This window comes from Propithecus coquereli, unplaced genomic scaffold (genome assembly GCF_000956105.1).
Source record: "Propithecus coquereli isolate 6110/MARCELLA unplaced genomic scaffold, Pcoq_1.0 Scaffold33, whole genome shotgun sequence".
Classification (NCBI taxonomy): domain Eukaryota; kingdom Metazoa; phylum Chordata; class Mammalia; order Primates; family Indriidae; genus Propithecus; species Propithecus coquereli.
In genome coordinates this window covers 5,913,805-5,928,684 of record NW_012148952.1, presented here as the reverse complement: position 1 = coordinate 5,928,684, position 14,880 = coordinate 5,913,805, and the positions used below count along the sequence as shown (strand labels likewise).

The window sequence follows — 14,880 nt, the reverse complement described above, 5'->3', positions numbered from 1 at the left end:
TTAGGTTTACAGAAAAGTTGAAGACTATTCTAGTATGCTCCTCACCCAGTTTCCCCCTACTGTTAACAGCTTATATTACCATGGTACATGTGTCAAAACTGAAAAACCAACATTGTTATATTATTATTAGCTAAAGTTAATTTAACTAGTTTTTCCACTAATGTCTATTTTCTATTTGAGGATCCAATCCAGAATACCACATTGCATTTACTCATCATGTCTCCTTAGTCTCTGATCTCTGAAAGTTTCTTGGTCTTTCTTTGTTTTTCATCACCTTGATAGTTTGAGGTACTGGTCAGGTATTTTGTAGGCTCTCCCTCAATTCGGGTTGGTCTTATGTTTTTCTTAAGATTATACTGGGGTTAGGGGTTTTTCCAAGACGACCACAGGGGTGAAGTGCCCTTTTTGTGATATCAGGGTACATGCTGTTGAGACTTAATCATTAGTGATGTTGACTTTTATCACCTGGACAATTTTCCTGTGTTCTATTATGAAAGATTTACATTTTACATTTTATGTTTATCCTTTTCAAGTTAATTTTTGTATAAAGTAGGAGGTTTAGGTTCTTTTTTTATATATGGATGTTCAGTTCCAACACCATTTATTGAACAGTATCCTTTCTCCTTTGAATTGCTTTTGTACTTTTGTTAAAAATAATTTGGGTTTATTTTTGTGGGTCTATGTCTGGATGCTCTTGATTTCTGTAGTTTTATAGTAAGTCTGAAAATTGGGAAGTGTGATTTCTCCAATTTTGTTCTTCCTTTTCAAAGTGGAATTACTGGATCAAATGGTTAGTCTGTGTTTAATTTTTAAAGAGCTACCATATGGTTGGAGCATCTTACATTCCTACCATCGGTGCCCAAGGGCTCCAATTTCTCTACATCCTTGCCAGCATTCTTGGTTTTTTTTGGTAATAGCCATTCTAATGAGGTGAGGTGGTTGTCTCATAGTACATTTGATTTGCATTTCCTTAAGGTTAGTGATGGTGAGCATTTTTTAATTTTGTTATTTGCCATTTGTATATCTTCTTTGGAGTAATGTCAATTCAGATCCTTTTGCTCATTTAAAAATCTGGTTCTTTTTTTTTATTGTTGATTTTTGTTCTTTTTTTTTTTAAAGCCTCACTTAATGTTTGTTTACTTGTGAAAGCATTCTCTCAGGCCTCAAGTAGACCTGGTAGGGAAAGTAAATCTATTACTTATATTGACATTTTAAAGATTATAACAGTAGCAAAAAGGTGTTAGAATTCAGAGAAGGGAACGCATTTGATGGACGATAGGGTGGTATTTGAGGTAAATCTTTAAAAAAAAAAGGTTCATTAGGGGGATTTGGATATTTAGTAATGGCAGTAGAGTGGCAGAGAAGGAGATGTTTCTCTATCTAAAACGATAGAGAAAACAAATACATAGGGGATAGAAGGTATATTGCAGATAAATAGAAAGCAGTTCAATTTGGCTTATTTGTCATTAATGGGAGTATACACTGGCATTCTGTGTGTGTGTGTGTGTGTGTGTGTGTGTGCGTGTATGGACAGCAAGGAAGTTGTTTGGCGGTAGCCATCCCTGTTAAAAATGCATTTGTTCTTTTATCTGACACTTCCAGGAATTTGTTATGCAGTGTACTTGTAGAAATAGACATTTGCAGGATTATTGCAGCAGCACAAAACTTGAAACAAAATACTGATCAGTAGGGGATTGCCCTTTGAAAAGAAGGTACAGAAATTATATACATATATAGTATAATCTTATTTGGGGATAAGGTGGTTACAAAGACAGATGAAACATTTCTGGAAGAATAAACAAGAAACTGTTGACGGTTTCACACTAGTGTGGGGGATGGCTTGGGGGAATGTACTCATTTTGTTTTCTTTCTTCCAAGGACATTTGAAAAAAAGAGAACTATACTTTAAATTAAAGACCTTCAGAGCTTAAAATTCAAAGCTCTGAATTCTTTCCATTATTTGATGCCTCTCTGCATAACTCATTTTGATTTCAGGGGTTGGAGGGTGGATGAGAAGTGAGAAAATAAAGTAAGTTGTTGTCATCTAAACAAGAAACAGATTATGAATTAGACTTTTTAAAAAAATGTTTACTACTATTTGAGGGATTTTTTTGAGGAGAATGTTCATAAAAATAAACATTTATAACTTTACATGTCCACAGATTAAATTAGGAAAATGGGTAATTCTTTTCGTTAATTATTTATAAAAATATGAAATAAAAATAGGACAGGCAAGGCGGCTCATGCCTGTAATCCCAGCACTTTGGAAGGCCGAGGTGGGAGGATCACTTGAGGCCAGGAGTTTGAGACCAGCCTGGGCAATTTATTGAGACCCTGTCTCTACAAAAAAATTAAAAAATTAACTGGGCTTTGTGGAACATGCCTCACATGCCTGTAGTCTCAGCTACTGGGGAGGCAGAGGCAGGAAAATCGTTTAAGTCCAGGAGTTTGAGGTTACAGTGAGCTATGATGGTACCACTACACTCCAGCCTGGGCGACAGAGCAAGACCTGTCTCTTCACAAAATAAAATAAATTAAAAAATTAAAATACATTGAGGAGTATATAGGACAGGAATTTTCAGTAGGCAAGATCACTAACTCGACCTTATATTTTGGTAAAATTTGGCAGCAAATTTGTAACTTTAAAGAATGTGGCAACTAAATGAGATGTTTTCATTAAATGTAGATAATTGTAACAAGATTAAGCAGTTTTATGATAATTTTGTGACTTCTATCTAATGTGTGTTATTGAATAGAAGAATTCCTTAACCAGGATACTTAGTAAACTGTGTTCTCACTTTTAGACAGCACATGTACATCACGGCTGATAATTTTCCTCCAATTTAGTGAATCTATCAAAACTACTTTCTCCATTGGTAGACTTAATGTTGTCATTCATTACAGCAAGATTTCAATGTTTGCTTTCTTCTTTTATCTTGTAAACTTAACTTGTAAGACCAAAGTGTTATTTAAGGGTCTTTCCTTTGTGATTTCAGTAAATTGGTTTTAATTTGTAAAGAATAGAGGGGAGCTAGTACGCAGATGATAGAAATGCTTCTTAAAGAAAATTCAGATTGTTGTAGGTTCGGCTGCCATTTAAAAAAAGAAACACCTGTAGTTCAAAACGGACTTGTTAAATTTCCTGTAGGGAAATTTTTTCATGTTTTTCTAATAATGGGTTTTTACATTCTGAAGTTTCCCCTGTTTACTGCAGTCATTCTTTTTTTTTTTTTTTTAAGGTATGGGCTGCGCGAGTTCCTAGTGATTGCCCCTGCTGCACACAGTGATGCTGTTCTCAGTGAATCTAAGTGCAACCTTCTTCTGAGTTCTGTTTCTATTGCTTTGGGAAACACTGGCTGGTAGGTGGACATTTCAGAAAACCTAGACAATAAGTTCAAACTATTTTTAGTGATAATTTATGAAGGAAAATGGTTACTGCATGTTAGGTTTTTGACAATAATTAGGAATTTACTAAATACATATTTACTACCTCTGTAACTGCATCCCTGCTATAAAGAACTGCTAGGTAACTTAGTCCGTGTATAAACTGAAAGCCTAATTTAGGAGTATCCTTTTGGAACAACTAGCTGAGTTTTAGTTAATCACAGCAGCTGAGGTTTGGCCAGTCATGGGCTGCCAGCTGATCAGATCATGCCCAAACAAGACAAATTCAGAGCTGTAATCAATTAAGCTATTTCTGTACCTCACTTCCCTTTTTTGTCTATAATTGTTATGTGCCCATGTTACTGCAGAGCAGAGCTCTTTCTCTGAACCTCTTCTGGTTCTGAGGGTTGCCCAATTCTCACCTTGTTCTTTGCTCAGATAAACTATGTTAAATGTAATTTGTTGGAAAAAAAATTTTTTTTTCTTTTTTTATTTTCTTTTTCTTTTTTTCCTTTTTTTGGAGACGGGGTCGTTCTCCGTTCCCCAGGCTGGAGTGCAGTGGCATTAATATAATTCACTGCAACCTTGACCTTCCAGGTTCAAGTGATCAAATGATCTTCCTGCCTCAGCCTCCCAGATACCTGGGGCTACAGGCATGCGCCACCATACCCAGCTAATTTTTTAATTATTTTTTTGGTAGAGATGGGGTCTCACTATATTGCCCAGGCTAGTCTTGAACTTCTGGCTTCAGGCCTCCCAAAATGCTGGGATTACAGGTATGAGCCACAACACCTGGCCTGAAAATTTTTCTTTCAACAATGTACTTGCATATTATTATACTAGAATTTGATATATAAAGACAAAATTAACAAAACCTATATCGAGGCCATTTTTAAAGGGAATCTTATTGAAATATTAAATGTATATTTAAAATGAATAAATTTGCTATCTTTTTGTGCTTTGCTTTCAAATGTTTAGTTATTTAAATTATGTTATAAAATCTAATTTTAGAACTTTAGGAATTTTAGGTATTACTTGGATTAACTTTTTAAAACTTATTTTCAAGTACCATTAGGCCCTATTCTTAAATGGAAGTATTCGGGAAATGAAATTTGCTTAATCATTATTCTGCTATTTTCAGTTTTATTTCATTTGCATATAAAGTAGACTAAAAGACACTAACTGTAAACTTACTGGGGAAAAATGAATGTATTACAGTAGATGTACTTTATAGTGAATAATTGAGACTTCCTTTCTTAAGGACTGGTTAGAATATTTAGTAATATAGCATTATTAACTTGGGAATATGTTTGTACAGTCCATTCTTGTTATTCAAGGTAGTTATGTGTATAACTATGAAGTTGCCACAAACGCTGAATTATCAAATCCTGACCCATTGCTTCTAGGAGAAATACAAGTTTAGGTTCCTACGAGCCTCTGGTCACGCTTCTGTCAATCAATTAATACATAGCTTTGTTTTATGTGAGTTTCTTTTTAAAAAAGAGTTACCTTATTTAATATATATTGTTGAGTCATTAAAATTGAACCTGCAGCTAACAGCAATGTAACTCATGTGAGCAAAGCTTGTCTAACACACGTATTTTCTCTGTAAGGCACGTCACAATCTTCTTGTGCTTAGGAATACTACTTTCAGAATTATGCATGGAGGCTGCTTTAAAGAGTGAAATCACCAACACAAAGTACAAAAATGCAAGAAAAAAAATTGTAGTACTAAATAAGATTATGAAAAGGACACTCGTTTACAGTATAAGAGCTGAAACAAGCAGATTGAGCATTGCCTTGTTTGACCTCAGCTGGGAACTTGTGCAGTTGGGTGACTCAGATTTTTGCTGCTCTGCACATGTCTGCAATGACTGTGAAAATGCTGCGAGTATTGATTTGGGGTTACAAATAAATTTAGTAGGTTAATTTGCAAATATGGATATCTGTGAATAATGAAGCTTGACTCTATCTTTAAATTATAAAGTAAAATATATTATTTCACTAAAATGTTTGTTTAAGTATTATTAATACCTGTGAATTAGGTTTTATTAGTAATTTGAGACAAATCTCACTTTTATTCAAGACAATTTTCATTCTGTTGTTTCCTGACTTTAGCCATTTTAGAACAATTTTCAGACTAATCAAAGTGCAACTAGATGATAGTTTCTTCAGTTTAATGGTATAAAGAGAAAAGGAACTAAGAATGTTTTTGTTATAAAATATAAACCTGTGTTTTTGGAGTGTTCCTTGTTCAGTGCTTTTAAATATTTGAGATTAAAATAATTTCACATGGGAAAATGTAAAGGTTTAGGAGTTATTGATGTGAATTAAGCTTGCATTGTATTCCTATTTAATGATGTCTTGCAGCCAGGTGCCACTCTTCGTGCAGATCCATCACAAATGGCGAAGAATGTATGTGGGAGAATGTCAGGGTCCTGGTGTCCGGACTGATTTTGAAATGGTTCATCTTCGGAAAGTGCCAAATCAGTACACTCATTTATCAGGTCTGCTGGATATCTTCAAATCAAAGATTGTAAGTTGACATTGATACTGTCAATCTTATCTGAGATCCAGGTAAAAATAGCGATTTGGTAATTTTATTGAGTATATAGAAACATTTCTCTATGCTATTGACAGCATTTCTTAGAATAAAGCTGTAATTGACTATGTAGATTATTTTGTGCATTTAAAGAAACAAAATACCCAGTTATATTTTGAGTGTACTAATGCTAAAGAAACAACTGATTTGTTTGTTTTTTCAGTCTGTTAATGTTTATCAATGGTGTTATCTCTTCTACTTGTCCTCTAAAAGTAATATTGCCAATCTCCCAGCTTAGCGGGCTTCAGGTAGCTGTTTGTTTGGGGCTTTGACTGTGAGCTCCTTAAGGTTGGAACCCTTTGGGTTCTGAATTTCCTTTTTTTTTTTTTTTTTTTAGTGTTTATTTGATTTGATTTTTAAGGTTAGTTGGACTTACATTCCTAGGACTGAGAGCAGCAGGGTTAAATGGGACCTGCTGAATATATCTTTTTGTACTATAAAAACACTATCATAGGCTGAGTGCGGTGACTTATGCCTGTAATCCCAGCATTTTGGTAGGCCAAGGCAGGAGGCCAAGAGTTTGAGAGCAGCCTGGGCAACCTAGTGAGACCCCATCTCTACAAAAAATAAAAAACAAATTAGCCAGACATGGTGGCACATGCCTGTAGTCCCAGTTACTCAGGAACCTGAGATGAGAGGATCACTTGAGCCTAGGAGTTTGAGGTTGCAGTCAACTATGCTGATGCCACTGAACTCTAGCCTGGGCAACCGAGTGAGACCCTTTCTTCAAAAAGGAAAAAAAAAACTTCCTTTCTAGGCTCTGAAATGCCAGAAGTACTGCTTAATTTTACATGTAGTATTTTGGGAAATTTTTTAAAAAGGCAACTACATGTTAATATCTACATTAGTTTTCCTTTTCTCCTACCAGAAGTCTTTGATTATATTTAAAATTTTTAGATCAAATTTCTGGTCAGATGCAAATATTAATACTTTATTCCTTCTTAAGAAAACATTAATGAACATTATTTTGGGGTCTTTTCTGTTACTCTTCCATGTAGCTCAACTTTTCTTTATTGAAAGTAGGGACTCACTTGATCTGTGGAGCCCGATGCAGGCTATTTATTAGCTGTACTTAAAAAAAAGTTTTTAGGCCGGGCGCGGTGGCTCACGCCTGTAATCCTAGCTCTCTGGGAGGCCGAGGCGGGCGGATTGTTTGAGCTCAGGAGTTCGAAACCAGCCTGAGCAAGAGCAAGATCCCATCTCTACTAAAAATAGAAAGAAATTAATCGGACAACTAAAAATATATAGAAAATATTAGCCGGGCATGGTGGCGCAGCTACTCGGGAGGCTGAGGCAGGAGGATCGCTTGAGCCCAGGAGTTTGAGGTTGCTGTGAGCTAGGATGACGCCACGGCACTCTAGCCCGGGCAACACAGTGAGACTCTGTCTCAAAAAAAAAAAAAAAAAAAGTTTTTATAACATCATCTGTCAAAACTTTACTGAAACTCGCTCTTCTGATATGAAACATCTCTCAAGATTGATTTGAGAAGAATTGAACTTAATTAAAATCTGATTTGTGTATTTTAGAGGTTTTATGATAGTTAAAGTTATGCAATATGTGACTCTCCTCTATCATCTTTATAAAACTGTCTTCATAAAAAATTATTTTTTAACATTTCACATGCTTCAGGGCACTAACCCTTTAGTGGCAGTTTATTTCATTTTCACAGAGATTGCATTATTAGCAGAGGCTTCTTTTGAGAGGCCCAGCTTTGCTGTTTGGAGTCACATAAAATTTAAATCCCCTTCTACCATAATCTTTTAAATATTTGAAATCTCTCTCATAGTCTTTTCTTTTTCAGTTTAAACATTCTTAGTTCTTTGAGATATTTTTACATTTCATGGTTTTGTATTGTTATTGTTGATTTGGATATTTTATAACTATTTTTAGAACCATTTTTTTTCATGTTTTGTGAATTGTAGTTTGCAGGCTCATTTTGAATGAGAGTTTTATTTTAAAATTTTAGCTTTCTCTCCCATCCGTCTTCTCTAGTAGTTTTATAATTTTATGATTGAAGACTGTTTCAGAACCAAGTCTTTTCTTTTTGGAGACAGGGTCTCACTCTTTCACCCAGGCTGACGTGCAGTGGCGCAATTGTAGTTCACTGCAGCTTTCAAACTCCTGGGCTCAAATGCTTCTCACACTTTAGCCTCCCTAGTAGCTGGGACAACAGGTGTGTGCCACCATATCCAGCTAATTTTTTAATCTTTTGTAGTGACAAAGTCTTGTTAGGTTGCCTAGGCTGGTCTTTGACTCCTGGCCTCAAGCAGTTCTCCCGCCTTGGCCTCCCAAAGTGCTGGGATTGCAGGCACTAGCTGGCACGAGCCACCACACCCTGCCAGAAGCAAGTCTTAAAATGGTGTTTGGAGCCTCTTGCTATGTGGTGATATTGGGGGTTTTGAGATCTAGTCTTAGAATCTTGAGTTGCTTGCTTACGAGAGAATGAAGGTTTTTACCCTTCACGCAGTATCCCTCAGGCCCATAACTTCCCATAAAGCCGGTATCAAGCAGTAGTGCCCTGCCCTAGTGCCTGGCTTAAGCAGAGAGTCTTGTAATGCCCTTACTCTGGACTGAGTCCTTTTGGTTTCATTTAATGCAATCTGTCATCCTAGGCTGTCAGTGCCTTCCTACACACTTGGAACTCATCAGGCATGTGCCTTGAACTCCACATATCCCTTTAGGTTTTCTATACCTTTTCTAGGCTCCACATAGATATTTCTGTTATTTTTTATCCTAGCTATTTCTTTTTGGTTATCTTTTTCTGTATTTATCTACATTACTGTGTGACTGGATCAGAGGTTATATGTCAGAGTGACCTTGTTATGGTTTCTAAACCATTTGGGTAAATGTTCATTCGATATCTGGACCTGACTAAAAAGTTGATACACTGACCATCCAGAATCTTACCCTTGCTTGTCTAGGACACAGCAGCCCAAAATTGAATTAGCTTTTTTGTGGGCAGCCACTTTATATTGTGACTTCAGATTGAGTTTGTATTCAGTTAAAGCTTCCAGTGACATTTATAGATGCCACTGCTGAGCTAAATGTAAATGTCACTTACTCCTTTGCTACTTAGAGTATGGTCTCCTAACCAGTAGCATTAACAACACCGGGAAGCTGGTCAGATATGCAGAATAGTATTGAATCTGCATTTTCACAAGTTCCCTAGGAAAAGATTCCTATGCATGTTTAAGTCCTATTTTATGTTAGTGTAGGTTAAGCATTATGAAGGGAAGCTGAGGTCATAGGATGATGTTTGGAGGATAATATTACTTTCTATGATTTTTAGGGAATTTACAGATAATTCTAAGTTTTCTTTTGTTAACTGATTCATTAATCTATTTTTTATGAATGACCATTTGTTTGTCTTAGTCTAAAGCTCTGGTTAAATACTTGGGACTGACTTTAATTTGTGTTTATTTTCATTTAAAGGAAAGAAAAGACATCATCTCCCCAATATAGGTTGATGCTTTATAATAGTTTTACTTATTTGAAAAGTGAATCACCTTTTTTTCATATTTAATGCCTGGGGTGAATAGTAAGAATTGTATTTTATAAATAAAATTGTAAGATACTTTGAAAAAGCATTTTGCTTTTAATAGAATTTAATATCTCCTTTCTGAGTAGTTTGAGCAGCTTTATTTTAAAGCATTTTGCCCTCTGGCCTTGTTTTACAATTTTTTTTTTTTAAAGCTACATCACATGAAACCATTTGTGGAAGCAGTACCCAGAAATTGTGGGAGTCTCATGTATACCCGAATACATGGATAAATATACAGTGATTCGTTGGAGAGTTTACTTTTCCATTTTTTAAAACCCAGTCTAAAATTTGCCAGAACTGTTCATTACTACAATCTTTCCTCTTGATCATCCCTGATTCACCTCTTGAGCTTCTGGGCTGTGAGAATTTCTTCCATGAAAATGACTTCCTAAATTCTGCATCTGTGGCTCTGATAATGTCAGTGACTTATTTTTCCTTTGGAATGGCTAGAATATCATATGTTTTTAATGGCGAGAATATGCATACTATTGTCTAACACTAGAATCTGAAAATCCAGCGTTTGTAAAGGTAATATTTTATCCATTCCATAAGTTTGAAGTTTTGATGTTGAATTTAATAGAACAAGAGTATTTATTTACATGGTATTATTTTTGCATATATTTTCTAGGGATGTCCTTTAACTCCATTGCCTCCAGTTAGTATTGCTATTCGATTTACCTATGTACTTCAGGATTGGCAGCAGTATTTTTGGCCTCAGCAACCTCCAGGTAAGGTCATTTAGAACAATATTTAACTTACTATAAATAGAAAAGAAAATATATTCAGAAATTAAAATTATTATACTTAACAGTGTTTCACATTAACGGCATTTGTAATTTATGTGTAATATTGCTGATTTCATTGCTTTTATTATTTTTTTTCTCTTAAAAACCTCTGTAGGTTTTCTAGAGACAATACTGCTCTATATTTGACAATCTGTCTTTGAAAGCTGATGTTATTTATAAGGCATCCCCTGTTATGGAATGTCATGTGCTGTAAATTACTATGAAGTGAATGATTAAAATGTCTGTTCGTAGAATATAATAAGAGAAGTCACACTCATAAGCTGAAAACCTTAGAGTCTCAAGAAGAGGACTAAATAAGGAAAGCAGAGAAGAAAAATATGTGTGTATATACACACACTTATGGGGAAAATGATAGAATATTTTATTTTAACTTGCATTTTATAAGAATGTAATCAAAATCGATTTGCCTGCTTAGCCATTGATAAACTGATTAATTCAACATTCGTTAATTATTAGCCTGTAATAGGCCAGACTGTGCTAAGGACAGAAACATGAATAACACATTATCTAAGTTTTAGAAAAGCTCAGCTTGATAGACATATATCCTAATTAAGTGAGGTTTTGATTCCTGTGTGTTTCTTTCACGTGTGTAAGTTATTTTAAAATACATCTAATAAGAAATTTAATGTAAAACCTATAAATAATTACAGGGATTTTACTAGCTTGAAAACACTTTTCAGTCTATCTCCCCCAAAGAGAAATAAAATAAACGAATATTCTTTACTGTTTATTTTTGTTCTAAGTAGTTTATAGGGTTGAAAATAATAATTGATAGGCATGAGATGATATAAAAATTAATGTAATATATCTTTTAGCTTAAGGGAGTTAAGAGTACTACTACTATTTTATTTTATATACCACTGAAGAATTTGAAACTCTAATGTACAGTAAAAGGGCTATCTAAACTACAGCTAAGAAATAAAAGCTAGGCTTTGGATTTATATTAGAAGAAAGACTCAAATATTTGTATTAGTAATTTTAGTTCCCAGGTAACAATACCCACTGGACAATCTGTAGGCTACTTCTAGTTAGAAGTTTCGATTCTTACCCTCCTCTTTCTTTTTCCCAAGGCCACTCTACTATTAAGCAATTTTAAAAGATTTCCCAAGGTGGTATGGTCTGCCGATGATCTAAGAGGAAGCCCAAGAACTAGAATGGTAGCATTATAATTCTGATTGCCAATAAGGTCTTTGTTAATGTTCTATTGCCAAGTTTTTTAATGGAAATAAAAACACTAACCTCCTCCCTCAGTGGATTGAAGGCCATATAAATTCTTAACATTTTCTCTCATAAGGGGAAGGGACTGAACATATTAGGTAATATGCACCAGACACTGTCTTAGTATTTTATATTCTATTTTCTGCAATTCACATTTACCTACAAGATTGGCATTATCTTTCTTAGAGATGTAAGTTTCTTAAGATTGTTAAATTTCTTGAAGGACTGGCTCAAGATCACGTGGTCACCAAGTGATAAAATTTGCATTCAAACACTAGTCAAGCTCCAAATCCCATGTTGTTTTCATTCCACAGTGTTGCTTCTCAACTTTTAATTCAGCTAAAACCTTTGCACAGTTATATTTTAGTAATAATTTTTAATTTACTACTTTATAAAAATGGGCTCATTGTACTTTTTTTTTTTTGCCTTTTTTTTTTATTTCAGCATATTATGGGGGTACAGATGTTTAGGTTATGTATGTTGCCCTTGCCCTCCCTCCCCCCCTTCATTATAATTTTATAGCTCTTAAAAATTCACATCTTGTAATAAGGCTAGTGATTGTGATCTTTATTATTGTAAGCATTCTTTAGTTGGGAAAATGGAATGAATTGACTTGAGAAAATTTACTGAATCAGGTAATTGATCCATATTTAATGACTAATTTTAATAATTCAGTTAGGGTGTAGATAATTGTCAGGCGTGATTTTAGCAAATATGGAGAGCATTCATAACTCAGTAGACTTTAAATTTAGGAATTCCTAGTGTATTATGAATAATCAAAAGCTACCATTTGTATTATTTCAAAGAGAAATAAATACCTTTTGATGTTTTTTAGAAGTGTTTATTACTTCCTCAGGAGGGATAGAACTAAGGAGAGTGATCTTCCCTCTAAATTTTCCTCCACTCTCATATACCATTCATAATGGAAAGGAGGTTCTTTCCTGAACTTTAAATATTTCTATCTACTATTAACCAGAATATAATTTTTATTGTTGGTGACAAATTTGCTTATGTGCTATTAGGAAATTATTGACAGCAAAACTGATAAATGTAGTTTGGTGACTAATTTTTTTAATACTTGGGTGATATATTAATCACATTCTTAGAAAATATAAATTTTACAGAAATAATATTCTGTCAAGTAATATTTAAGGAATATTTCAGAAGGGTAAAATTTAGAATACATGGCTTGAGTGAAACTCTGAATAAATTGGAAATAAGCATGTCCTTTTAACCTTAATTTTCTCAGGGGAAGTCCTTAATATTTGACTATATGTGCTATAACTTACTTTAGCTTGCTACATGTGTTCTGTCATTGGCACTTATAAAGCTATAATCTTCCAAAGGGTTTAACCTAACTAGATTAAATTCTTATTTCTATATTTTTTTGCCAACTAATGGAAAAATATTTCTTTTGTTTAGATATAGATGCCCTTGTAGGAGGAGAAGTTGGAGGCCTGGAGTTTGGCAAGTTACCATTTGGTGCCTGTGAGGATCCTATTAGGTGAGAATTTCAACCTATCATTTGAATTGTGAATTATTTTGCTTTTAAAATTTATACTGATATTGATTTTATTGTGCTTTATGATACTGTAGCCTGCTGAGATGAATGTAGTACTAGAAATAAAGACCTACACCTGCTTTCTTTCTTCTTTAATTTTACATGAAAACGTTCTGAAATTTAATATTCATCTATAATAACAATTTGGCAAACTATGTCTTGTGAACCAAATCTGGCCAGTAGCCAATTTTTGTATGGCCAGTGGCCTATTTTTATATGACCAGTGAGCTCAGAATGGTTTTTACATTTTTAAGAGTTATAAAAGGAAAAATATAACAGAGATTGTATATGGTCTATAAACCCTAAAAATATTTATTCTTTGGCTCTTTGTAGAAAAAGTTTGCCAACTGCCAATTTATAACATGATTTTTCAAAATTGAAATTTAATTCACCTACCATAAAATTTACCATTTGAAAGTGTACAGTTCAGTGGTTTTTAGTATTTAGAGTTGTATAGCTATAATCATTATGTCATTCCAGAACATTTTCATTACCTCAAAAAGAAACTGTCTCTATGGATTTATTAATACTTATTCTGGACATTTCATACAAATGGAATCATACAACATGTGGCTTTTTGTGTCTGGCTTCTTTTACTTAGCATAATGTTTTTGAGGATCATCCATGTTGTAGCATTAATCAGAACAATAGTCCCCCCCCTTATCCCTGGGGGATATGTTCCAAGACCTCCAGTGGATACGTGAAACTGTGTATAGTACCAATCCCTGTATGTACTGTTTTTTCCTATATATACATACCAATGATAAAGTTTAGTTTATATATTAGTCACAGTAAGAGATTAACAACAATAATAAATAGAATAATTATAACAATATATTGTAATAAAAGTTATGTGAATGTGATCTCCCTCTCCCTCTCTCTATCAAGATATCTTATTGTACTATACTCACCCTTCTTCTTGTGATCTGTTGATCTTGTGACCAGGACAGCTACTAAATGACTAATGGGTGCGTAGTATATACAGTGTAGATACACTGGACAAAGGGATGGTTCTACTCAGAACAGTGCACAATTTAAAACTTATGAATTTTTTTCTGAAATTTTCTGTTTAATATTTCATACCACGATTGATCGCAGGTAACTGCAAACGGTGGATAAGGAGGGACTACTGTACTTTATTGCTGTTTATGGCTATAAATGTGCCGTTGTATGCATATACCACATTTTGTTTATCTATTCATCAGTTGGTGGATTATTTACACTTTTCGGCCATTATGTATAAATATGATTTTTCAATGTTTGCAAAGCATTAGCTTCATAAGGAGATGCTACCATTTGCTGAACCAGTTGTTTCTAGTTTATTGTATTATAAATAACACCACTTTTAACATACTTTTATTTTCTTAGGTTACATTTCTAGAAGTAGAATTGCTGAGTCAGAGGATATATGTACAGTATTAAAGCTTTCGAATATATTTTATGTTTTAGTGAACTCCATTTAGCAACTACATGGCCTCATCTAACCGAGGGGATCATAGTGGATAATGATGTTTATTCGTAAGTATGTTAAGAGTAGTACATTGAGATTAAAAAACTTCAGTAGAGTAAATTAAGTGCCAAGTGGCTAGCAATTTTTCTTTTTGTTTACATGAGTTTCTGATAAGGTTGGTTGAGTTTTCTATTTTTATAGGCCGATTAATATGTATTAGAGATGTGTTTTAGATTGCTAGTTTTAGAGGTGTGATCCTTAGTTCAGGGATAATAAACAATTTAAATTTTACTATATTTTAGCAAAGAAGATACCTCT

The 14,880-nt window shown here is 34.1% G+C and overlaps 1 protein-coding gene across 1 annotated transcript in view; it reads left to right on the top strand.

Annotated features, from left to right (window-relative positions):
- Positions 1 to 14,880, top strand: part of RAB3GAP1 (RAB3 GTPase activating protein subunit 1 (catalytic)) — a 121,829-nt gene that overhangs the window by 66,933 nt on the left and 40,016 nt on the right. Inside the window, 5 exon segments of the mRNA XM_012650505.1 lie at positions 3,240 to 3,359; positions 5,755 to 5,920; positions 10,156 to 10,255; positions 12,974 to 13,055; positions 14,562 to 14,630. Coding sequence (XP_012505959.1) covers positions 3,240 to 3,359; positions 5,755 to 5,920; positions 10,156 to 10,255; positions 12,974 to 13,055; positions 14,562 to 14,630 — 537 coding nt within the window.